Source organism: Ostrea edulis, chromosome 6 (genome assembly GCF_947568905.1).
Source record: "Ostrea edulis chromosome 6, xbOstEdul1.1, whole genome shotgun sequence".
In the NCBI taxonomy this organism is placed as follows: Eukaryota; Metazoa; Mollusca; class Bivalvia; order Ostreida; family Ostreidae; genus Ostrea; species Ostrea edulis.
In genome coordinates this window covers 39,902,547-39,928,951 of record NC_079169.1, presented here as the reverse complement: position 1 = coordinate 39,928,951, position 26,405 = coordinate 39,902,547, and the positions used below count along the sequence as shown (strand labels likewise).

Sequence of the window (26,405 nt, the reverse complement as noted above, 5' to 3'; positions counted from 1 at the left end):
AGAACTCAGGTGAAAATACAGGAACTGACTTTTGAAACGGTGGTTGTATTCATACGCAAGAACAAACTGATCACGTGACCAAATTCATGTCATGCGAAATTGAACATCGATTTCATTAGTACTGTCATATAGGGAAGTGCACTGGCAAATGTAAATATTCAACACTGAAAGCGTAAAGTGTTCACAAAAATTAAATGGGTTTTGAACAACAGGTTTAGATTTTTGAAGACTAATGTTAGATATTTGAAAACGTTTTGTTGAAAAGAGGTCACAAAGAAAGTAATATACTATTTATGGCATCCAATATATTAATGAAAATGAGAACGATTTATCATGTTTCTCTATTGTGTTTCCTTGGACCCTTAAATCATCAAGTTGGGCTTCAAACTGTAAAACCATTAATCTACAGTTTAAGGAGAAAAAACTCGTATGAAGAGCGATTATAAACCGAATATACATATATTCAATGCTACAAAATATTGTACATGTTATCAATATTGGATTTCTTGAAATAAAATAGAACTGGATATCAATGTGATGGCAAGCATCTCAAATGTTCCCTGCTTTGTGGCATTATTTGCTTGATTCAAGGTCCATAACCATTTAAAATAGGTCAACAAAGCCTAAACTAAAACTTGATCCGTAACCCATTGATATAAGCTTATACATAAATTTCAATAGCTTCAGGGATAGCCAGAAAAAAAATTCAGAAAAGCGTTTGCAAGGACGGACACACGCACGCACACACAATCTAATCAGTAAAGGTCACCCACCTAGAGACGGGAACCTAATAATTGCGGTACCGATTTGCTCATCTAATCATGTGTGATAAGTTACGTAAAGTTACTATAAGTTTTTCAAGTGATTTTCTCTATTGAACTATTTTTGAACACGGGATACATTCCTTGCTGTGATGGAATCATTTATGTCCATGCGTCGTTCGATACCAAGCGACGATTCAAATCTGTTGCGAAGATTAAAATTGTCATTACCAGCTCTCCTTTTGGTCCCCTCAGGCCCTGTGGTCCACGAGGTCCACGAAGTCCCTTGAAATAAATGAATCATGCGTTTTATTATTTGCACAAAGAGTTCAGCAATAATTCATGATTAAACTCCATTCGTTAATTCATAGAATCTTACGGCTGGTCCGGGAGATCCTATTTCACCACGATCGCCTTTTAGTCCGGGTGATCCCTAAAATATATATACATAAAAATAAGGACATTAGTGCTAATTTCTTACTAACATCCGGAAACGAATTGGAGTTTCACTGACCTGGTTACATTTTGGAATTTTTTTTGGTTTGCAGGATTCTCAGTTTTAGAAGATTAAAAATGCAACTATATGTACCTAATGGTATGGATTGGTTGAAATGGGTAGGGACATTTATTCAACTTGGAATCTTTGTGAAGGAGACAGAAACATGAAGTCCATGGACCATACCACTCACCAGTGTCATTTTGGCTCTGCTATTCTTCAGAAGATTTTTATCCTCTTTAATCCCATGTCAAATTTTGACCCTATATTATGACCCAAACTTAGCCCCATGGTGTTATGATTCACCACATAACATGGAAATGCTTTAATATCAATGTGACTAACATGACCTTGCTGTTCAAGATCCAGTTGCACAAAAGTAAGTTGATTTTAACTGACAGTCAATACATAGTTACTGCTACATCGATGTTAAAGTTAATAGTAAGTTATCTAACCATCTTGCAACTAGATCATGAAAAAGACTTTCAAAACGATTTTCAAAATTATGTGGAGAGGTGAATTTGAACCATGAGGAGAGGAACCTATAGTGACAGCGATGGAGCTTACTGAGCTACACTAACTTCTAGAATTGATGTTACAGATATGTTCATATTAACTTCATAAAAAAAGGTTCCCAAATTTTTCGTAGTCTTCTTTCTGAATTTCGACCCCCAAGACAGGGTTTTCCCTAAAATTCCCATTGTTGTAAAATGTTCATAAGATTGCAACCTATCAAAATAGCATAATTTCATTCACGGATAGGCAAGTCCCAAAGGACTTCAAGGCCAAAATCCATGCCAAAAACGGCGCTAAAATAGGGAAAACTGTAGGCTAATTCCAGCACCGCAAATAATGAATTTTTTTATTCAAATTACAAATTTGAAAAATGCAAACATATATACAGCCAAAAATATAAAAATTGTAACTTTGTAAATCTTGTTCTCCCCTACGGGTATTTTCTTTTGTTACCTTGTTATCCTTTGACATGCAAGGAAGTATACACCACGTTGTTTAAGATAAGTCCTCTGAATATTAAGCAAATTATTCCAAATTCACTTGATTAACTTTTGCATGATAAACAAACTTTGATGCACAATGATGTGATCTTGATGGTTTCATTAACCCCATGTAATATAGATTACTCTCTGGAATCAATGTAGAAGTATAATTTTATATGTTTAACATCAATGATGCGTGAATAATTAGAAATGTCTTTAAAGTCTGTTTTATATTGTTAGTACCATTTAGTGTTTTCTTTCAACTTCTTTGTTTCTTTAATTTTCATTATCATTTTAAAATTTAGACAATAATGATAAAATGTTTACCCTTTCTCCATCACGCCCTGCTGGTCCCAGTGGTCCCGGAGAACCAGGTTCGCCTGCTAGTCCCGGAACACCCTGGTCACCTGGAAACCCTCTTTCTCCCTTAATAAATGAAATGTCAAACAACAATTATATATTATGTTTGATATATAATTGGAAATGAAAACCTTGTACATACATTTAACTTATTATCATTATTCTTTCACAACATAGTTACCACAATCTAGACCCCCCCACCCCCACCCCCACCCCCCCCCCCCCCCCCCCCCCCCCCCCCCCCCCCCAGTTAACTACTTCTAATAATTTTAGATTTCATACTATCGGCTTTATGAGCCGAACAGAGTTTTACTGTATCCGGTAAAATCATATTTGATTGAAGTCAACCACACATGGAACAAGAGGCCCATAGGCCACCTTGCTCACCTTGGCCCATATCTGAAGACTTTCCGTATAGATTTGCATGTAAAACCTTAGTCCCTATTGTGGCCCCAACCTACCTCTGAAGACCATGATTTTTACAAACTCGAATCTGCACAATGTCAGAAAGCTTTCATGTCAATTTCGTTCTTGAGAAGAAGATTGTAAAGATTTTCCCTATATATTTGTATGTAAAACTTTTATCCCCTATTGTAACCCCAACCTACCCCCGGGGGCCATACTTTGAACAAACTTGAATCTGCACTATGTCAGGAAGCTTACATGTAAATCTCAGCTCTTCTAGCTCATTGGTTCTTGAGAAGAAGATTTTTAAAGATTTTCTCTATATATTTCTATGTAAAACTTTCATCCCCTATTGTGGCCTTGGCCAACCTAACCCCGAGGGACATGATGTGATAAAACTTGAATCAGCACTGTCAGAAACCTGTCATGTAAATATCAGCTCTTCTTGCTCATTGGTTCTTGAGAAGAACATTTTGAAAGATTTTCCCTATATTTGTATGTAAAACTTTGATCCCCCTTGTGATCCTAGCCCCGGGCCATGATTTGAACAAACTTGAATCTGCATTATGTCAGAAAGCTTTCATGTAAATATCAGCTTTTCTGGTTCAGTGGTTCTTGAGAAGAAAATTTTTAAATATTTTCCCTATGTATATGTAAATAACTTTGATCCCCTATTGTGGCCCCATCCAACCCCCAGGGACCATGGTTTTAACAAACTTGAATTTTCATTATGTCAGGAAGCTTTCATGTAAATATCACCTTTTCTGGCTCAGTGGTTCTTGAGAAGATTTTTAAGGATTTTTCCTATATATTTGTATGTAAAACTTTGATCCCATACTGTGGCCCCATCCAACCCCCGGGGGCAATGATTTTAAGCAACTTGAATCTGCACTATGTCAGGGAGCTTTCGTGTAAATCTCAGCTTTTCTGGCCCAGTGGTTCTTGAGAATAAGATTTTTAAATGACCCCACCCTATTTTTGCATTTTTGTGATTGTCTCCCCTTTGAAAAGGACATGGCCCTTCATTTTAAAAACTTGAAAGCCCTTCACCCAAGGATGCTTTTGGCTAAGTTTGGTTGAAATTGGCCCGGTGGGTCTGGAGAAGAAGTCGAAAATATAAAAAGTTTACAGACGGACAGACAGGCAGACGGACAGACAACGTACAACAAGCGATCAGAAAAGCTCACTTGAGCTTTCAGCTTAGGTGAGCTAGAAAGTAAATGGATCGGTGTTTTCGTAATATATCAATATACGACCTGTCATAGAACATGGCTATGAGAAAACCATGCAAAAATCTGGTGTTATAATAATTTACAAATTAGTTACTAGAAGTAAAACTTCAGCATTGACGAAGTTGCGCCGAGTTAAGTTCACTCAACCTGTGTTCACTATCGGCACTTTTCCCCACCCATAAATGTCTGTTCTGTAATAAAGAAACTCAAGTACAAGGAAAAAACACAAACTGGTAAGGTGTGACAAAACAGAAGAAGCCATTACAAAACCAGCAAAGAATAAAAGTGACTATGACTCAATAAGTTGGTTGGTTGATTGTATATTGAAGAATATTTCACTCATATGGTGACCATTGCAGGTGAAAGGCTGCAGGCCTATGCTCGGCGCGTACGGCCTTTGAAAAGAGAGGTCTTTATCGTGCCACCTCTGCTGTGAAACGAGCCCTCGGTTTTTACGGTCTTATCCGAAGGGCCGCCCCATCTAGTCGTCTCTTACGACAAACAAGGGGTACTGAGGACCAATTCTAACCCAGATCCCCGTGGGAGAACTATAGGTAAAGTTCGATATATTGATTTGGTTGTTAAAGTGGCGATGTTTTATCCAACCTGTACAAAAACCTACACTCGGTCCGATGACGCTCGCGAAGCTCAGTGGTTGTTGTTTACATTGTAGACTTCTACAGATAAAACTGCCGACTCTTGTGCAGACACATATATAGCTGCTGCAGCAATTGACACGTATGACGTATTACGTGCATGCGCGGATCTAAAGGGGGGTCGAGGGGTCCGGACCCCCCCCCCCCCCCCCCTGGAATTTGCAAAGATAAAAAAAAAATTACAATATAACGATTTATAAGAAAAATGAGTTGACTGTTATTATAAAGGGTTTGACGCCCCCCCCCCCCCCCCGAAAAAAATTCTGGATCCGCGCCTGACGTGACTAGATAGCTGATTACAATTGGAGCATGCGCTAGTCCTTTTCAGTAACCGGTAAGAAGACTCGGACGTGGATCGGCGCAAGGATTGCATCAAATTGATGCATTTCTTCGCCGAAAGCGCGAGAGGTTGAGCTATTCCGAGAATATTGACTAAAGTTTAATCCAAGAAAGTGCGAACTTTTCATTCCAGATATAGAGATCCATGATGTACCACTAGTGAGAAGTTGACACTTTTTCTTTTTAATATGTCATTCAGTCGTCTTTTCATGTTGGTGGTAAAAAGATGACAAGCAATAAAGTAATTATTTTGGGCGCACCCCCCTAAAAAACCACAGACCAAAAACAAAACCCTTTCCAAATCTATGAAACCGGTTAATGGAGCTCTAAACAGAACGACTGGTATATCCTGAATAATATATATCCCACTCTTATATTGTAGATTACTGCGGAGTGTTCTGTAGTAAATGACGGGTTTGGATGTAAAAGGGTTCAATACAACTACCATATTTTATGGGTGTCAGACAGCTATATAATTCCTTTTTGATCTTTACCAGTTCAAATAACAGGGGCAAAAAGTAGGACACCTTGCGTCCAAAATAGGACTTGTTCCATTATGGTGGACTTTAAATCGCTTTTGCACTTGATGCAATTTGCCAAGTTCCAGTGCGGAAGGACTATCACAAGCACATTTTTCTAGGCACTAGGATGCTACATGCACTGATATTTAACTTTGCTACAGTGAATGGCAATGTTCGCAGTTGCTTACCTTGTGCCCAAACTAGGATTTGTGCCACTAAAGGCGTTACATAACGTTTATTTCCCTAAATGATATTCGATGCCAAAACAAGATTAAAAAAACCGTTTCCTTGGCGTTAATGTTCCTAACAGACTCCATGGTCAACTATGTCATGTATATTTTGATTTGTTGGAAGGATACGGAAAAATAATAATGCTATAGAAGACCTGTAATAACAAAATGATAAAATTTAGCGGTTGAAGTTGTCATGTTTTCACCTAATTTTTGTCCTTGTTTCTTGTCTACCTCCCCGTTATTTTGAAACAAAAAGACGCAGATTGTTGTTCTGTCATCTCTCCGTTCTGTAATCCCCATCCAAAATAAAGAAAAGATGATATGTTGATTGATTGATTGTATCCTGCTTAACTTAACGTCTCTTTCGAAAAACTTTCACTCATATGGAGACGTCACCAAGACCGGTGAAGGGCTTCAAATTTAGGCCTTTACTCGGCGCTTACGGCCTTTGAGCAGTGAGGGTTCTTTAGCGTGTCACACCTACTGCGACACAGGACATCTCCGAGGACCCGAGCGTTCGGATTCGAACCCCGGCCTTCCGCATGCAGGGCGAACGCTCTAACCACTAAGCCACCGCGGCGGTTGACATAAGGTATTTATATCTTAATCGTACAGCGCACAAGGGGATGCTGATCATAGTATGGTTTTCATACAGACACACACTGTCAAGAGTTGACCAGAATTGCTCACTTTAGCATTACAATGTTCACTGGAAAAATTACTATGATCATCGATTCGTCTTGATAGTAATGGCTAATCTTCAACCAATTTTAAATACTTTAATTCTAATTTTTTTAAAAAAGTATGATATGCCTGTTAGTAACGAGGGTTACATATTCGCTGTGTGTTGAACAGTTCCTAGATAGACATGTATTTCCTTAACAGTTATACGATTATACGATTTTGTTATACGTACATTGGCTCCTGGTCTTCCAGTGTTTCCTGCCGCTCCTGGGGGACCTGGATCTCCAGGCTTGCCTGGGGAACCTGGGGGTCCTGTTGCTCCTGGGGGTCCCTGATAGAAATTAATTTACTAGGTGAACAAGCTGGAAGCGTAGAAAAACGTTTGGGTACAGAACGCTCACGAATCAGTGAAATTCTAACACTGGATACCTGCAACGCAGGACTTTTCTTCGAATATGGCATATTCCCAAACTTGCTCTCCAATAACCCTAAGTTTTATTTGACCTTTAACATGTTAATATGGGGCGAAATAAATGACAAATAATTGTCAGATCTTTGAAAGAAAAGACTGTAATCTAGAATATTTTCCTTCAGAAACTGCGATAAATGTCTTGGGATTTGTTTTCATGTTCAAGATTTAAAGATTTTAAACGATGACGTTACAGAGAAAGGATGTTTTTCTTTTCCCAGAATATGACTGTGACAATTTGTTTTACCATTTGCTGAGGTCTTTGTGCCAATGTGGTTTTTGAGAATGTTTGTAAAATTAGCCATGGACGCAATAACGATATGAAGAGTAATTTTACTCTGTTCTGTAAATGTTTTTGAAATGAGATGCATACATTCAAAATGCACAATGCAGAAGGCTTTGGATTTAGTATATGATTATGATAAAGGGGTAGTAAACATTTTTGTTTCCATTTGGGTCAAGGATCTTTTTTGAACATCATGATTTAAAATAAAAGTATATTACAACAATCAAATGTTGCTAAACCAAGATAATAAATTGTTACTTTTTGATCACTTATAGGAAGCTTATTTTATTGTTATGTTGAATGGGCATTAGCTGCCAAATATACGTTGTCCGATTGTTTCCAAAATTACTAGAATAACTTTAGAGTACATAAAATCACCACAACCATACATTTTGCAATGTTGTACTTTTGACATTAGAATTTCATTTGTTTGTATAGAAACAAGGGTACCTGTAAAGTGAGAAACGAGATCGAAAGGAAACGAAACCTACCGAAACGAAACCGATTGTATATTAACTACAAGAGACCTATGGGCCACATCGTTCACCTGAGTCACCTTGGCCCATATCTGAAGACTTTCCATATATATTTGCATGTAAAACCTTAGTCCCTATTATGGCCCAAATTACACTTTGCAAACTTGAATCTACACTATGTCAGAAAGCTTTCATGTAAATGTCAACTTCTTTGGGCCAATGGTTCTTGAGAAGAAGATTTTTAAAGCTTTTTCCTATATTTGTATGTAAAACTTTGATCCCCCCACTTGTGGTCCCATCCTACCCCCAGGGGGCCATGATTTGAACAAACTTGAATCTGCACGATGTCAGAAAGTTTTCTTGTAAATATCAGCTTTTCTGACTCAGTGGTTATTGAGAAAAAGATTTTAACTATATATTTGTATGTAAAACTTTGATCCCCCTTTGTGGCCCCATCCTATCCCCGGGGGCATGATTTGAACAAACTTGAATCTGCACTCTGTCAGAAAGTTTTCATGTAAAAATCAGCTTTTCTGGCTCAGTGGTTCTTGAGAAGAAGATTTTTAAAGATTTTTCCTATATATTTGTATGTAAAACTTTGATCCCCTATTGTGGCCCCATCCAACCCCCGGAGCCCATGATTTGAACAAACTTGAATTTGCATTATGTCAGGAAGCTTTCAAGTAAATCTCAGCTTTTCTGGCTTAGTGGTTCTTGAGAAGAAGATTTTAAAAGTTTTTCCCTATATATTTGTATGTAAAACTTTGATCCCCCCCTTGTGGCCTTGTCCTACCCCCCGGGGCCATGATTTGAACAAACTTAAATCTGCACTATGTCAGAAAGTTTTCTTATAAATATCAGCTTTTCTGACTCAGTGGTTATTGAGAAAAAGATTTTAACTATATATTTGTATGTAAAACTTTGATCCCCCCTTGTGTCCCCATCCTACCCCCGGGGGCCATGATTTGAACAAACTTGAATCTGCACTATGTCAGAAAGTTTTCATGTAAAAATCAGCTTTTCTGGCTCAGTAGATTTTTCCTATATATTTGTATGTAAAACTTTGATCCTCTATTGTGGCCCCATCCAACCCCCGGAGCCCATGATTTGAACAAACGTGAATCTGCATTATGTCAGGAAGCTTTCATGTAAATCTCAGCTTTTCTGGCTTAGTGGTTCTTGAGACGAAGATTTTTAAAGTTTTTCCCTATATATTTGTATGTAAAACTTTGATCCCCCCTTGTGGCCCCATCCTATCCCCGGGGGGCATGATTTGAACAAACTTGAATCTGCACTATGTCAGAAAGTTTTCATGTTAAAATCAGCTTTTCTGGCTCAGTGGTTCTTGAGAAGAAGATTTTTAAAGATTTTTCCTATATATTTGTATGTAAAACTTTGATTCCCTATTGTGGCCCCATCCAACCCCCGGAGCCAATGATTTGAACAAACTTGAATCTGCATTATGTCAGGAAGCTTTCATGTAAATCTCAGCTTTTCTGGCTTAGTGGTTCTTGAGACGAAGATTTTTAAAGTTTTTTCCTATATATTTGTGTGCAAAACTTTGATCCCCCCTTGGGGCCCCATCCTATCCCCGGGGGCTATGATTTGAACAAACTTGAATCTGCACTCTGTCAGAAAGTTTTCATGTAAAAATCAGCTTTTCTGACTCAGTGGTTCTTGAGAAGAAGATTTTTAAAAAATTTCCTATATATTTGTATGTAAAACTTTGATCCCCTACTGTGGCCCCATCCAACCCCAGGGGCCCATTATTTGAACAAACTTGAATCTGCATTATGTCAGGAAGCTTTCATGTAAATCTCAGCTTTTCTGGCTTAGTGGTTTTTGAGAAGAAATTTTTTAAAGTTTTCCCCTATATATTTGTATGTAAAATTTTGATCCCCCCTTGTGGCCCCATCCTACCACCGGGGGCCATGATTTGAATAAACTTGAATCTGCAATATGTCAGGAAGCTTTCAGGTAAATTTCAGCTCTTCTGGCCCAGTGGTTCTTGAGAAGAAGATTTTTAAATGACCCCACCCTATTTTTGCATTTTTGTGATTATCTCCCCTTGAAGGGGACATGGGCCTTCATTTGAACGATGCTTTTGGCCATGTTTGGTTGAAATTGGCCCAGTGGTTCTGGAGAAGAAGTCGAAAATGTGAAAAGTTTAACAGACAGACGGACAGACAGACGGACAGACGACGGACAAAAAGCGATCAGAAAAGCTCACTTGAACCTTCGGTTCAGGTGAGCTAATAATAATTAAAAATGGTATCTCAGGATTCTGTAAAAGTTACCATATATACATAAAATTCGCCTTCGCTTTGATGTAGGCTTTCGGGTTGACTGATACAAAATTTAAAAGTTAGAAGGGAGGAGGTGAGGTGCACAAAGTACATGTACATACATGTATCCGAAGTTGATTAAATTATAAATATCATGTGCAATTGGTTTCAGATCCAGAAATGTCAGAACGGAGGGTTACGGTCTCACAGGTCAGAGGGAAGGGGAAACACACTAAACGAGGGGTGGGGTTGCCGGTGTTGGATCCGCCTTTGGGTATAAATACATGTTTCAGCATATTTGCTCTACAGACAAATATATATATACATGTGGATATTGTGTATTTGTACGTAGTATATCAAACGGTGGATTCTGAGTGTCTTCCCGTTCTCTTTGTAATTTCTGCTTCCCTTGTTCATAAGCCTTTTGATTTTACAAACTGTTGACCTCCTGAAATTATTGCATCAAATATTTTCGATTTTCCGTCCCGTTTTCAACTCCCCGTTTTAGCAACACCCCAAATATATAGAGTTATCTTTAGACTTACTGCATATCAATAATGATTTTGCACTCATATAATATGATATACTATATAATTTTTTCCACTATTGAAAGTACTGCACCTCAGCAGTTAGAGATAAAATAAAAGGTTAAACGTCTTCTTTCTTTCCACTTTCTCAGACACCAGCTTCTTCAAAGAATGTTTGATGCTAACCGATGGACCGCTTAAAAATGTATCAATCAACTCGAAAGACCACAACTACAGGGAAGATAATTTTATTTATATGTGGTAACTTTCACAGGGACCCGAAATAACATCTTTTATTATCATGATTACACAGTTCGATTCTATAATCTGTTTCATTTCGGTAGGTTTCATTTCGATTCGTTTCGCATTTTACAGGTACCCATAGAAACAAAAGTAAAAACATTATTGTATGGAAGTAACTGATTCATTGCGGAGAAATCTTTACATAATTTTCATTAAATTTGATTAAAAGTCGCCTTTTTTACTCTCAGATCTATTTTTCTTCAAGTTTAATGCAATTCAGTATTTTTGATAAAAGTTCAGAATTTAAAAGTGTTTACGTCGTAGTTGACAAGTAATATCTGCACATTTTGACGAATATGTACATTGAAGGTATAACAAAGGTCTTTCCAAGATAGTAACCGGTTTAATATACTACATGTATGTCAGGAATTAAAAGAAAATAAACGAATTTCATTTTAAAAAACACACCCAATAACAACAAAAACCTGCTTCACGATTAATGCTAAAAAATTTAATGGTTAATCAAAGCAAGGTAGTTTATATACGGTAGAGATAAATATAGGTACCGAAATTGACTATATATTGATTTTTGTTTAATTTTAAACATGACATCGGAAAATGGAATTTTGCACAAAGACATCTAGCAAAAGTTAACCACATCTTACTTTTCTAGTTGAAGTGATTCTCCAATTTGAAATTTCCTGGCATATACCTCACTAAAACCTAAGTAAAATCATTGAAATTTCCTGGCATATACCTCACTAAAACCCCAGTAAAATCAATTTAAACTATACTAAAATTCAACACGATAAAACATTGATGGTTTTGTACTATACAATTCACAGCTTTCAAGGTGAAAGTGTCCATCAAAGGTGCTATATAGGATATATATAGGATTCATAATCTTAGTACCCCAGATGCAAACTCTCAAGTCTTTATTCCTGATTGAGCAAGGTGACTCGGGTGAGAAGTACGGATCAGTCATCGTACTAGTGTCAAGCATCAGAGGAAATGTTCGTTAAACGCAAGTGTAAGAGACATCTTAAATCCTATTTGAAGATCTGCTCTAGCTCCTAAGTGATTAAACCAAAAAACCTTAAGCTATACTGAACTTCAACAGTAATTAGATTAACTATATTTTCGCGTTTCTTGAAACAAAGATTTTTTAAAACAAGAACATAATATGCTACCCCAGCCATTGAAAATACCGAAAAGGGTCAACTTTGAATTTATAATATTTATAACGATAGTGGTTCTCAAATTATTCTCACATTATTGAGGAGACAATATTTTCTTATAACGTCCCTCGTAGTTCGACCCTGACCTTTTCCCCTCAAAATCAATAGGGGTAATCTACATCTTAGGGAGTATCAGTACACTACTTTTGTTGTTTATCAGGCAGTAGAGCTCTCAAGATATTGGGCGAACAATATATTCGAAGTAGTTTGATCCCTAACCTTTGACCTTATGAACTCGAAATCAAAACGGGTTTTGTACTTGTTCGGAGCTACTAGTAAAATAAGTTTGATGTTTCTTACATAGTACGTTTCAAGATATTGAGCGTAAAACGCTTGATCTGATCAATATGCTCCCTCTTTTTCAAAGGGGTACTTAAAGTGTTCCTACATACGATATAGTCATATGGAAAACATTAAACCCATATCGTAAACAAGCTTGAATATACACTGCATGGGGATACATGGGTATCAAATTGATAAAATCCATCCTTATTCTTATGATTTGTAATACCCCTTATGTTCCTTGGTAAAGTTTTAAATCCTGAATTTGGTCCCAACCTAAGTCCGCTGGGGGTCATGATTTGAACGAACTTGAATCGACACTACAATAGAACGCTTGCATAGTTCATGATTAATATTGTACCCTTCCTGTTCCCGAGAAGATTTGATCCCCCAACCTTCCCTCTCTCCTAGGTACTAAATGTTTAAATGTTAAATATCTTTTGTGGTCCCGGAAGTCATGAGTGATTCATAACAAACCAAAATCGACACAGTGACTATATATCAATTCCAAATCAATCTGATACTGTACATCATTCCCCTGTCGCTATTGAGAAGAATTTGTTCCGTCCCTATCGTGTCCCATTCTGTCCATAGGTCATGGTGCGAACAAACTTGAATCTACACTGTGAGGGGATTCTATCATATGACTTTCACATAACAGTGATTTTACAGAAGACTATCTTTTCTATTCACAATTTTGAGCCCTTTTTGCCCCTGGGTCCTGGTGGGGCATGATTTCATGCCCTCTGGGGTGGGGGGCATGATTTTATTTACCTGAATGACACAATGTAACCTCGTGGTTCTTTAAAAAATTATTTCCATCTATTTATATATAAAACTTTCAACAACTATCACAGCCAACTTCTGGATCATTCTGGGTTATGGGTTGAATTTTCTTTACAAATAAGAGAAGTTTCATGTAAAATATGGCTCTTTTCGTTCATCAGATCTTGGCAAGAAGATTGTTTAAGTATATCATCATATTTTCACTATTCCCCAATTAGCTATGTTTGGAAATGAAAGGATTGGAATAATATGTACCCAAAAAGTCCAAACCTTTATTATGATAATGACAGACGACAGACAACTTTCCATTAGAAAAGCTAAAAATATGGAAACTTGAATCTTAATACAAACAATTTCTGAAAGTTTGATGCAGTTCACATAATTATGAAATGTAACTGAATATTGGAGAAAAATATTTTAGAAAAGAAGATACCTTACTTTGATTCACTGAAAGATGTCTCGTAAAAAAAACTTACGGGGAACCCTCTAGTCCCTTGGTTTCCAGGGGGTCCACGGTCTCCAACGATTCCCTGAAAATTAGAAATGACTAATGATAGTTATAGTTATATTACATAATTATCCGAAGTTTAAAATCTGGATGTCCTCCGTCATCGGTGTATTTCACTAGAACAGTATCAACATTGCACTTGGTGATTCCTGATTTCTTCTACAGTATGTTTTAGCCCAGTTTCCAACAATCTGCAACATGTCAGTGTCGTATGCTATACGTGAAAAATGTTCTTGATATCGTGAAAAGAAACAAACATTTGCCAAAACATCTGTATCTTTAGACTAAAGAGACCGTAACCTGAGTTGAATGGTACTGTCAGTTCTTTTGGGAGTATATCTTTAATGATGATTTTATCATATTTCCCCCCTTTAATTTCTATATTGAAAGAGGGGGGTTATAAAACAAATGGAAAAAAATGTCATAGTGCTTATTTTCGAGCTTCAGTGTCTTAATCTTTATCATTTTGCACTAAAAAATTTAAGTCTTATATTCTGATACTGGATTGCATATGCAAATCTAATGAAAAGAAAAACGCTACAGTTTTGCAAATCATATGCATCGATCATTAAGTACTGTAGTTTCAGAGGGGAGAATTTGTCTAGAAGAACCATATTTGTACAACTAACGCTGAACTTTTAACTCCAACAACCAAAAGTCACATGGTTATCAATTTGAGTTGTTAGAAACAATACTTTAAAGTAGGGGTCTAGTAGCGTGACGTCATTTCCGGATCGAACTCTGGTATTGGTTCACGTACTATTATTATCAAACGTATTTTTACATTTACCTGGATGTTTTTTAATTTAGAAAATGAATACAATAACACTCAATCACTTATATTTGAGTAGACTATGGCTCCAATCGTCTTTCCATTTTTTGTCATCTAATTCACACAAAACCAGAGGTACATATTTGTTTAATTGATATACAGGGGTATTACATGTTAAAATTATCTGTAAATTAAAAAAAAATTCATGATATGCGATAATGCACTTGTGGAATTAAATAAAACAATTCTGCACTTGTTATATATTTGTTATCTTGTTATATATTTGTTATCTTCTATTATGTGAAAATCATCTTCAAAATGGCTATTTTGGCCAAAAAATGTAAATATAAATTGAGATGCTGTGAAAATATTATGCTGAGAAAGGGCAGATTTTTTAAATGTATTTTAACAAGCATTCATACATGAACATAATATGTGAGTTTGAATGAAAAATCACAAGTCAAATTTTTTAAATATTCATATTAGTGGTGATGAAGTGCCGTATTTTTGACTGCCGAGGGCCTGTATTGAATTCAATTTTGTACCACCATTATTAAAAAACATGAAACTGTGTTAAAATTTCACTTTTAATTATTTAGTTAAACATATTTATTTCATATTTGAGGGAAAAAATTGCAGCATCATACCTCAAACAAAATTTTATGGACATATTCTAGGACTTCTTCAATGAATTCTGATATTGCCGTTTGACAAATAGGGGTACACGTAATAAAAATACCATAATTTACTCATTATACTGACAACCCCCCATTTTTTTGTTTTTATCATACCCTCAAATGAACAATCTAAGTATTTAAACTCAAATTTTTGAGAAATCACATGTAGGTCCAGGACTAGGGACCTACCTTAAAAATATGAACAAGTGTCTCCCAACTCTTTAGAAAAGACGCCTTTAGATCTAATCTTTTCCTTGGGCACCGAACAAGACATTCTCACATTGACGAAGATACGCTGTTGAGGGTGATTGTTCTCTGAATGATTGTTGTATGGTGGTAGTTTGTTATTGTTCTCTGAATGATTGTTGTATGGTGGTAGTTTGTTATTGTTCTCTGAATGATTGTTATATGGTGGTAGTTTGTTATTGTTCTCTGAATCCTTGTCGTATGGTGGTAGTTTGTTATTGTTCTCTGAATGCTTGTTATATTGTGGTAGTTTGTTATTGTTCTCTGAATGATTATTGTATGGTGGTAGTTTGTTATTGTTCTCTGAATGCTTGTTATATGGTGGTAGTTTGTTATTGTTCTCTGAATGATTGTTGTATGGTGGTAGTTTGTTATTGTTCTCTGAATGCTTGTTATATGGTGGTAGTTTGTTATTGTTCTCTGAATGATTGCTGTATGGTGGTAGTTTGTTATTGTTCTCTGAATGATTGTTGTATGGTGGTAGTTTGTTATTGTTCTTTGAATGCTTGTTATCTGGTGGTAGTTTGTTATTGTTCTCTGAATGCTTGTTATATGGTGGTAGTTTGTTATTGTTCTCTGAATGATTGTTATATGGTGGTAGTTTGTTATTGTTCTCTGAATGATTGTTGTATGGTGGTAGTTTGTTATTGTTCTCTGAATGCTTGTTATATGGTGGTAGTTTGTTATTGTTCTCTGAATGATTGTTGTATGGTGGTAGTTTGTTATTGTTCTCTGAATGATTGTTGTATGGTGGTAGTTTGTTATTGTTCTCTGAATGCTTGTTATATGGTGGTAGTTTGTTATTGTTCTCTGAATGATTGTTGTATGGTGGTTGTTTGTTATTGTTCTCTGAATGCTTCTTATATGGTGGTAGTTTGTTATTGTTCTCTGAATGCTGGTTATATTGTGGTAGTTTGTTATTGTTCTCTGAATGATTGTTGTATGGTGGTAGTTTATTATCGTTCTCTGAATGATTGTCGTATGGTAGTAGTTTGTTATTGTTCTCTGAATGCTTGTTATATGGTGGTAGTTTGTTATTGTTCTCTGAATGCTCGTTGTATGGTGGTAGTTTGTTATTGTTCTCTGAATGATTGTTGTATGGTGGTAGTTTATTATTGTTACCTGAATGCTTGTTATATGGTGGTAGTTTGTTATTGTTCTCTGAATGCTTGTTATATGGTGGTAGTTTGTTATTGTTTCCTAAATAATGTTTTATATCTGCTGATTTTCCCCAGTTTGAACTACATGTAGTCAGTAGTACTGTTTTGGGTAACTTATTTATAAGGGAAATCAGGACCGATGTGTCGATATTGGTGCAAGGATATGATAATGTTTTATTATTTGTTTCCTTTAAAGGGACTGTTTCACGTTTTTAGAAAGAATTATTTTTCTTTTTTTATGTTAAAAATTAAAAATATAACTCATTTGATATCGACAACCAAAATTTGGACCGTTTGAATGCAAGGATAAGAGCAATATTTTAGCTTTGGTTCTGTGTTATGTAAACAAAGACTCGAGTCTTTTTATGTAAACAAACAAACCAGTGAAACGTTAATTTTGTAATTTAAAGCATCTTCATTTTGTACTTTCGCAAATTTAACTTTTAAATGGCACATTTTACCTAAAGCATACTTGTGATGTGATATATATAATAAATCATCAATATCAATTTATTTTGAAAACTTCGTAAAGAATAACACACCTGTTTTCAAACCAAATGATAAACTTTCTATAATGAGCTTCTGTCATGATGACCTTAATTTTTATGAAACATTCTTAACATATTAGACTGTAAATTTTAATCATTTAAAGTGAAAAACAAAATTTGGGGGGAAATCGTGAATCAATCCCTTTAATAAATGACATTTTTCACTCTTATACAGTGTTGTTGTGTTTTGGTCTATTTTAAGAAAAAACAAGCTTCGGTGAGCTGTTCTCTGTAAGGATAACACTATGAGACATAAAATACCATGGGGAACAGCGATAGACACAGGATTTGTACGAGCGCAATAGAGCATTGGAACATTTTGAAATGCTGGAGGTTTCGACACTGAAAACCAAATTGACTTTATGTCCAGTGCGCTTGACGTTTTACCTTTTCACCTAAAATTTAATAGGGAACATTTTCGTCCCATGGAAAGTCCATATGTATGATATGATGACTTTAGGTGGAAGGGATAACGCTTTAGACCCCGGTAACCATATTGCTACTTCGATGTCCAGTGCGATTAACCTTTTGATCCCAAATTCGATAGGGAATATTTTCGTCCCATGGATAGTCCATGTGTATGATATGGTGACTATAGGTGGAAAGGATAACGCTTTAGAGTCTGGAAACCATTGTGTCTACAGACAAACGGACGGACAGAAGGACAGCCCGATTCCCGTATATCCTCCACAACTTTGTTGCGGGGGTATAATTAAACAAGAGGCCCATGGGCCACATCGCTCACCTGAGTCACCTTGGCCCATATCTGAAGACTTTCCATATATATTTGCATGTAAAACCTTAGTCCCTATTATGGCCCAGACTACCCTTTGCAAACTTGAATCTACACTATGTCAGAAAGCTTTCATGTAAATGTCAACTTCTTTGGCCCAATGGTTCTTGAGAAGAAGATTTTTAAAGCTTTTTCCTATATTTGTATGTAAAACTTTGAACCCCCCCCCCACTTGTGGCCCCATCCTACCCTCCGGGGGCCATGATTTGAACAAACTTGAATCTGCACTATGTCAGAAAGTTTTCTTGTAAATATCAGCTTTTCTGACTCAGTGGTTATTGAGAAAAAGATTTTAACTATATATTTGTATGTAAAACTTTGATCCCCTATTATGGCCCCATCCTACCCCCGGGGACCATGATTTGAACAAACTTGAATCTGCACTATGTCAGAAAGTTTTCATGTAAAAATCAGCTTTTCTGGCTCAGTGGTTCTTGAGAAGAAGAATTTTCCTATACATTTGTATGTAAAACTTTGATTCCCTATTGTGGCCCCATCCTACCCCCGGAGCCCATGATTTGAACAAACGTGAATCTGCATTATGTCAGGAAGCTTTCATGTAAATCTCAGCTGTTCTGACTCAGTGGTTATTGAGAAAAAGATTTTAACTATATATTTGTATGTAAAACTTTGATCCTCCTTGTGGCCCCATCCTACCCCCGGGGGCCATGACTTGAACAAACTTGAATCTGCACTATGTCAGAAAGTTTTCATGTAAAAATCAGCTTTTCTGGCTCAGTGGTTCTTGAGAAGGAGATTTTTCCTATATATTTGTATGTAAAACTTTGATCCCCTATTATGGCCCCATCCAACCCACGGAGCCCATGATTTGAACAAACTTGAATTTGCATTATGTCAGGAAGTTTTCATGTAAATATCACCTTTTCTGGCTCAGTGGTTCTTGAGAAGAAGATTTTTAAAGTTTTTCCCTATATATTTGTATGTAAAACTTTGATCCCCCCTTGTGGCCCCATCCTACCACCAGGGGCCATGATTTGGACAAACTTGAATCTGCAATATGTCAGGAAGCTTTCAGGTAAATTTCAGCTTTTCTGGCCCAGTGGTTCTTGAGAAGAAGATTTTTAAATGACCCCACCCTATTTTTCCATTTTTGTGATTATCTCCTCTTTGAAAGGGACATGGCCCTTCATTTGAACAAACTTGAAAGCCCTTCACCCAAGGATGCTTTTGGCCAAGTTTGGTTGAAATTGGCCCAGTGGTTCTGGAGGAGAAGTCGAAAATGTGAAATGTTTACAGACAGACGAACAGACAGACAGACGGACGCCGGACAAAATGTGATCAGAATAGCTCACTTGAACCTTCGGTTCAGGTGAGCTAAAAATGAAGCACTTAGGTCATACCATCTTCACAAATCAAGGGTTATTGATTCGTTATCTCGCAATAACCTTTGACATCAGTCGCTATATAAAAGTTGGGCTCATTAGACCATTACGCAATCCACTATAAATAAAACATCTTATGAAATCACTGCGTGCTGTTATGCAATCTCTACCCAGAGTTATCGTTCCCGCTACGCTCCACTAATACCTCTGTCAACGTCTAAAAAGTTATATCAAAATGTACAAAAACTAACTTAGCATATCGAACTATAATGATAATATCTGAGCAAATCAAACACTTCTCTGAATTTTTTAAAATCAGAAGATGGTAAATATGAGACAACTGAGCGAATTAGAAGGTTTATATAAATATTCATTCATTCAATAATACTAGTATAATCATGGAATTCGTTGTTTTTGTGAACCTACTTTAAGATTCAAAGCATAAAACTTAAACTTATAAAATTATTATTCATCATGCTATAGGTATAGGTAAGTTTTGCCAAGAATCTTGACATTTAGACGTTGACAGAGGTGTTGTAGCGCAGCGTAATACGCCCTCTGGTGAGAGATTGGCTGTTATGGTGCACATGGATACAAATGACGCGATATCATACTGCTGTATTGATAACACGAACAATTGTAATATTTACAACACTGATTACGTTTATTGATTAGTAGATCAAGTTTGGAAACCTTTTTGCTTAAACGATTGAAATAGCCAAAATTGTAGGTATCAGTACACATGTTTTTATTTGAATCTCTCGCTTCGCGTTGCACTCTTTTGTAGAAACAATCAGAACGAGCCCAACTTTTTGATAGTCACTGATGTCAAGGGTTAGTGCGAGGTAACGAATCAATAACCCTTGACTTGTGAAGATGATGTCATACAGTATTTTTGTTTTAAAGCCACTTTTAGGTTAACGATCGATTGATTGATTGATTGATTGATGGTGTTTTTCGTCACACTCAACAATTTTTCAGTTATTTGGTAGCGCCCAGTTTGTATTGGTGGAAGAGATTTGTTCAATGAATCTCAACAAATGTCATAATGAAAAAGCTCTACGTTTGAAACAACAATTTCAAGATTAGAATGAGATACCTATACTATACATAGTGGTTTTGCATGATACGTGTATGATTTATGGCCCGAATTTTGCAATATATCAAAGTTTCAAATTTGCAACAGCCTGAGATATGTTAACATGAGCAGAAAACGATGCAGGTCTTGGAAATATGTGATACATTCAAGTTCGCAATACGTAACATTCTCACTGACCCGCAGATATTACAACTTTTAAGCAAACAACCCCCCGAGATCATTTATGCGCCAGTTATTGAAATTTAAACCTAAAAACTCCTTTGATATCTTGAATTTATATGCACAATAAGTTACTATTGAATGTACTACATCAGGTACATGTAGGTGTTCGAATTGGTAAATATTTGTTTAAGGATTACATTTATTACAAGTAAGGACAGACATTAGAATTTAGGGGTGTTATTTAGAAAGAAACAACAAACATTAGAATTTAGAAGTGTTATTTAGAAAGAAACAACTGACATTAGAATTTTGGGGTGTTATTTAAGAAAGAAACGACATACATTAGAATTTTGGGGTGTTATTTAAGGAAGAAACGACCAACATTAGAATTTAGGAGTGTTATTTAAGGACAAAACGACATACATTAGAATTTAGGGTGTTATTTAAGAAAGAAACGACAAACATTAGAATTTAGGGGTGTTATTTAGGGACAAAACGACAAACATTAGAATTTAGGGGTGTTATTTAAGGACAAAACGACAAACATTAGAATTTAGGGGTGTTATTTAAGGAAGAAACGACAAGCATTAGAATTTAGGGGTGTTATTTAAGGAAGAAACAACAAACATTAAAATTTAGGGGTGTTGTTTAGAACGAAACGACAAACATTATAATTTAGGGGTGTTATTTAAGGAAGAAACGACAAACATTAGATTTTAGGGGTGTTATTTAGAAAGAAACGACAAACAATAGAATTTAGGGGTGTTGTTTAGAAAGAAACAACAAACATTAGAATTTTGGGGTGTTATTTAAGGAAGAAACGACAGACATTAGAATTTTGGGGTGTTATGTAGAAAGAAACAAACATTAGAATTTTGGGTTGTTATTTAGAAAGAAACGACAGACATTAGATCTTAGTGGTGTTATTTAGAAAGAAACAACAAAGATTAGAATTTTGGAGTGTTATTTAGAAAGAAACGACAGACATTAGAATTTAGGGGGCTTATTTAAGGAAGAAACAACAAACATTAGAATTTAGGGGTATTTTTTTTTTTTTTTATAATTTATTTGTTTTTTGACACATACAATATAATCACACAGACAAATAAACAAACGGACAATCAATCATACATACATTTCATTCTTTCCTGTGGTCACTTGCTGTACAGTATTGAAGCATAACAAAAAAACATGTAAAAATTAAAAAAGAAATTATTCAAAAATATCTTCCCATCTCTTCCACATTTTATCAAAGCTGTGCATTCTATGTTTTTGAATTGCAGCATATTTTTCCACATGATATTTTAACTTTAAGTGACATAATAATCCAACAAGGTTTGGTTCCTTATCCTGCATTAAACAGGTAAAGATGTATTGTTTAACATATAAAATTATAAAATTCATAACTTTGTTATTAAAAGTTAGTGGATTTTCACCTAATATAATATTGGACACATTAAAACCTACTCTTTCTGAAGTTTTTCTATATATATGAAGACTCAACTCACTCCACAATGTTTGGGTTTTATCACATGAAGCAAAAATATGTGTCATCGTCTCCACATTACTTGTACAAAATCTACAGCAGTCATTTGTTTTAACATTAATTTTTTCAAATAATATCCAACAGGAAGGATTCTATGTAAAATTCTAAATTGTAGCCATTGAGCAGAAGAATCAGTTGTTGTTTTGAAACAAATTTTAAACACCCCTTGTATGGAAATATCACCCACTCCATATGGAGACAGTTCAGCTTTCCACTTGACCATAGAAGTTGGGATCGTATCGTTTTCGTTCAAAATATTGTAAATGATTTTGGAACATTTTTCATGCATCAAAACATGTTCAAAAAATACAGGCATACAGGGATTAGTAATTTTTTTGGCTAAATGTCTATCAATAGACAAACTTTTTAGGTATTTTGAAATTGCTGTGATAATGCTATTATATTGCATTACACAAACTTCATGGAGATTGTATAAGCATCGTAATTTTTCTAAGGCAAGGAAATTACAATCATTGTCAAAAAAATCTTGAACAACTTTAATCCCTTTATCATACCATGCTTTAATAAAAACAGGCTTTCTAGCTATTTTAATATTAGAATTGTACCACACTGGAATATTTTGAAAATTACTTTTTAGTTTTGGAGAATTTTGACTGATCTTCAAATAAGAAAGCCAAGAAGTAAAAACATCTTTCCAAAATGCATTATTTTCATTAAGTAAGCATTCTAAAATAAAGTTATCTCCAAAGTCATATAATTTCTTTAAGATATCACTTCCATACACAGCAAAGAAGATACTCATCCAAGGTTTATAACAATTAGACTTAGTAAGTCTCTTAATCCATGAACATTTCAGAGATGTAATAAAGTTGTTTATATCAACCATCTTTAAACCACCTGCTAGATAGTCTTGTGTTATCATAGACCTCTTGACTTTATCTATACTAGATTTCCACAAGAATTCAAAGATAATTTTGTACAAATATATAATTGTTTCCTTTTTAGGAGTAGGAAGTGATATGAACAAATGATTCAATTTTGGGATAAGTAAGGTTTTAATGACAGTGACCCGACCAATAGGAGTAAGAATTCTTCTTTTCCACTGTTCAATAAGAGCGACAATTTTCGGGATTTGAAGTCCAAAATTTATGTCTTCAATTTCTTTAAGATCAACAGAAAAATTAATACCAAGTAAATTAAAAGTTGTTGATCCCCAGTCCAATTTCCATCTTGTATGATGAAAGACTTGATCTGAAATTTTTTTTTAACCAATCCATATAATCTTCGTTTTAGAAGTATTAATCCTTAAACCAGAAAAACTGGGAAAAAAATTCAATAGTATCCAAAGCTGCAAAAAGCGATTCAGCTGAACCATCAAGGGCTAGTGAAGTATCATCTGCATATTGTGATATTTTATGTTCTTTATTTTGTATACATATGCCATTTATATTTTTGTTTTGTTTAATTAATATTGGAAGAATTTCAGCACATATGATGAATAAATATGGTGCAATAGGATCACCTTGTCTACATCCTCTTTGTATGTCAAACTGTTTAGACAGGAATCCACTCTGTAAAATCGAGGCTCTGAAATTTGTGTTCAAAATCTTTATCCACTGAATAAAGCATTCCCCAAAACCAAAATATTTTAAAACTTTATAAATGAAAGACCATGACATTGAATCAAAAGCCTTTTCAAAATCAATGAATACTAAAAGACCTGGAATATTGTTTCTCTCAGTATATGACATAATATCATAAATAAATCGAGTATTCTCTCCAATATATCTCCCTTTTAGAAAACCAGATTGTGTATCTGATATTATATAATCCAAAACGTGTTTGATTCTGAAGCTAAGACAGCCCGATATGATTTTGTATAGTACATTTAAAAGCGTAATTGGTCGCCAGTTTTTTAGAAGCTGTCTTGGTTTATCTCCTTTGGGTAAGCATGAAATAATTCCTAATCTTTGTGAAATAGGAAGTTCCCTCTTATGAAATATACAATTAATGGCTCTTACAACATAGTATTTAATATCATTCCAAAAAAATTTGAAAAATTCTGTCGTGTAACCATCACTACCAGGAGATTTGTTGTTTTTCATGTTTTTTAGCACATTAAGAACCTCTCCCTCTACAATATCGACCTCTAGTTTATTGGCTGTATGCACATCTAACTTAGGAGAATTATAATCAGAAATGATGTTCTCTAGATCAACATTAATCAAGTTTGAATCATTATTGTTATATAAAGTTTCATAATATATCTTAACATTATCCAATATCTCTGATTGATCATATATTATTCCGATATCCTCCAAATTAATTTTTTTTAATAGTTTTGTTCAAGTAATTCCTAGATTCCAAATTACAAAAATATTTTGAAGGTTTTTCTCCTTCTTCTATCCAACGAGCACGAGACCTTATCGATAAATATGACCTTGCAATCTTTCTTTTCTAATACATTCAAGGGCTGCTCTCTTCTCATCAAGAGTATTAATATCAATATTTGGTTCAGACTCCAAAACCTCAATTTCATCCAAAAGTTTTTTTTCTTTAGTATTTTTTTCCTTTTTCTTATAAGATGAGTATGATATACTAACTCCCCTGATCTCCATCATTAGAACCTCAAGAAATAAGCTTTCATCAATGCCATTTTTGCACTGAAAATTCATACTTCCTATATCATTCAAATATTGGTTACTTACAGATTGAATAGTTTCTTTAACCTTCATAACATAGTCCTTATCTGTTAACAAATTGTTATTAAATTTCCAAAGACCGCGTCCTCTAATAAAGGGATTAAATTTTAATTCAATAACAACAGCCGAATGATCGGATCTATATCCTGGCTTTATGGTACAATTTTCTACCAAATTTGACAAGCTGTCAGATATAAGAAAATAGTCAAGGCGACTTTGTTTTAAGGGATTTTTTTTTACGCCATGTGTAGACTTTTTTGTCTGGATTTAAAATCCTATAATAATCTAGGAGTTGTAAATCTTCCATAATTTCTAGAATTTTAGCACGGGCTTTTGGATTATTAATGCCACAGTAATTATGAGTATCCAAAGAGGGGTTTAATGTAAGATTGAAATCACCACATAAAATAAAATATTCATTGTCAAATTCCAAAAAAGTATTTCTGACATTTTCATAGAATTGAGGGTTATCAGTGTTAGGACCATATATGTTTATAAGAGTTACTTTATTCTCTTCAATAGTCATGTCAAGAGCAAGTAAATTACCTTCGCAATCCCTTTTTTCACCATGAATTTTAAACTCGAAGTTATTATTGAATAAGATGCACACCCCCCTTGAGTTTGACATATAAGAATTAAATACACATTTGTATCCCCACTGGGATTCAATATATGGCTCGCACTCAGAAGTAAAATGTGTATCTTGCAGACATATGATAGAATAACGTTTTTGTTTTAAGTAGTTAAGAACATCTGCACGCTTAGTTGGTGTTGCCAGCCCTTGATAGTTCACTGTGGCTATTGAAATATTTTCAGACAATGGCATCCAAGAAATATTGCAAAACAACAAAAAATACAAACACTTTCAGCAAGTAACCCTTGAAAACAGAAACAAAAAGAGAACACAGGAAGGCCACATTCACACATACATGCATACCACAGAAAAAAAACAAAAAACAACAAATGACAAAAATACAATGTACGTCCTGTAACCAAATTGATGTAAATACAGTGTTTTAAAGAACATCGAATTTAGGGGTATTATTTAAGGAAGAAACGACAAACATTAGAATTAAGGGGTGTTGTTTAGAAAGAAACGACAGACATTAGAATTTTGGGGTGTTATTTAGAAAGAAACGACAGACATTAAAATTTAGGGGTGTTATTTAGAAAGAAACGACAGACATTAGAATTTAGGGGTGTTATTTAAGGAAGAAACAACAAACATTAGAATTTAGGGGTATTATTTAAGGAAGAAACGACAAACATTAGAATTAAGGGGTGTTATTTAGAAAGAAACGACAGACATTAGAATTTTGGAGTGTTATTTAAGAAAGAAATGACAGACATTGGAATTTAGGGGTGTTATTTAGAAAGAAACAGCAAACATTAGGATTTAGGTGTTATTTAAGGAAGAAACAACAAACATTAGAATTTTGGGGTGTTATTTAAGGAAAAAACGACAAACATTAGAATTTAGGGGTTTTATTTAGAAAGAAACGACAGACATTAAAATTCAGGGGTGTTATTTAAGGAAGAAACGACAGACATTAGAATTTAGGAGTGTTATTTAGACAGAAACGACAGACATTAGAATTTAGGGGTGTTATT

General features: G+C 35.0%; 1 protein-coding gene across 1 annotated transcript in view; it reads right to left on the bottom strand.

Annotated features, from left to right (window-relative positions):
• Positions 1-26,405, bottom strand: part of LOC125646538 (fibril-forming collagen alpha chain-like) — a 283,991-nt gene that overhangs the window by 110,379 nt on the left and 147,207 nt on the right. The window contains exons 24-28 of the mRNA XM_048872886.2: positions 13,754-13,807; positions 6,918-7,016; positions 2,583-2,681; positions 1,141-1,194; positions 993-1,046 (exon numbers count right to left, since the gene is read on the bottom strand). Coding sequence (XP_048728843.1) covers positions 993-1,046; positions 1,141-1,194; positions 2,583-2,681; positions 6,918-7,016; positions 13,754-13,807 — 360 coding nt within the window. The remainder of the gene's footprint in view (positions 1-992; positions 1,047-1,140; positions 1,195-2,582; positions 2,682-6,917; positions 7,017-13,753; positions 13,808-26,405) is intronic.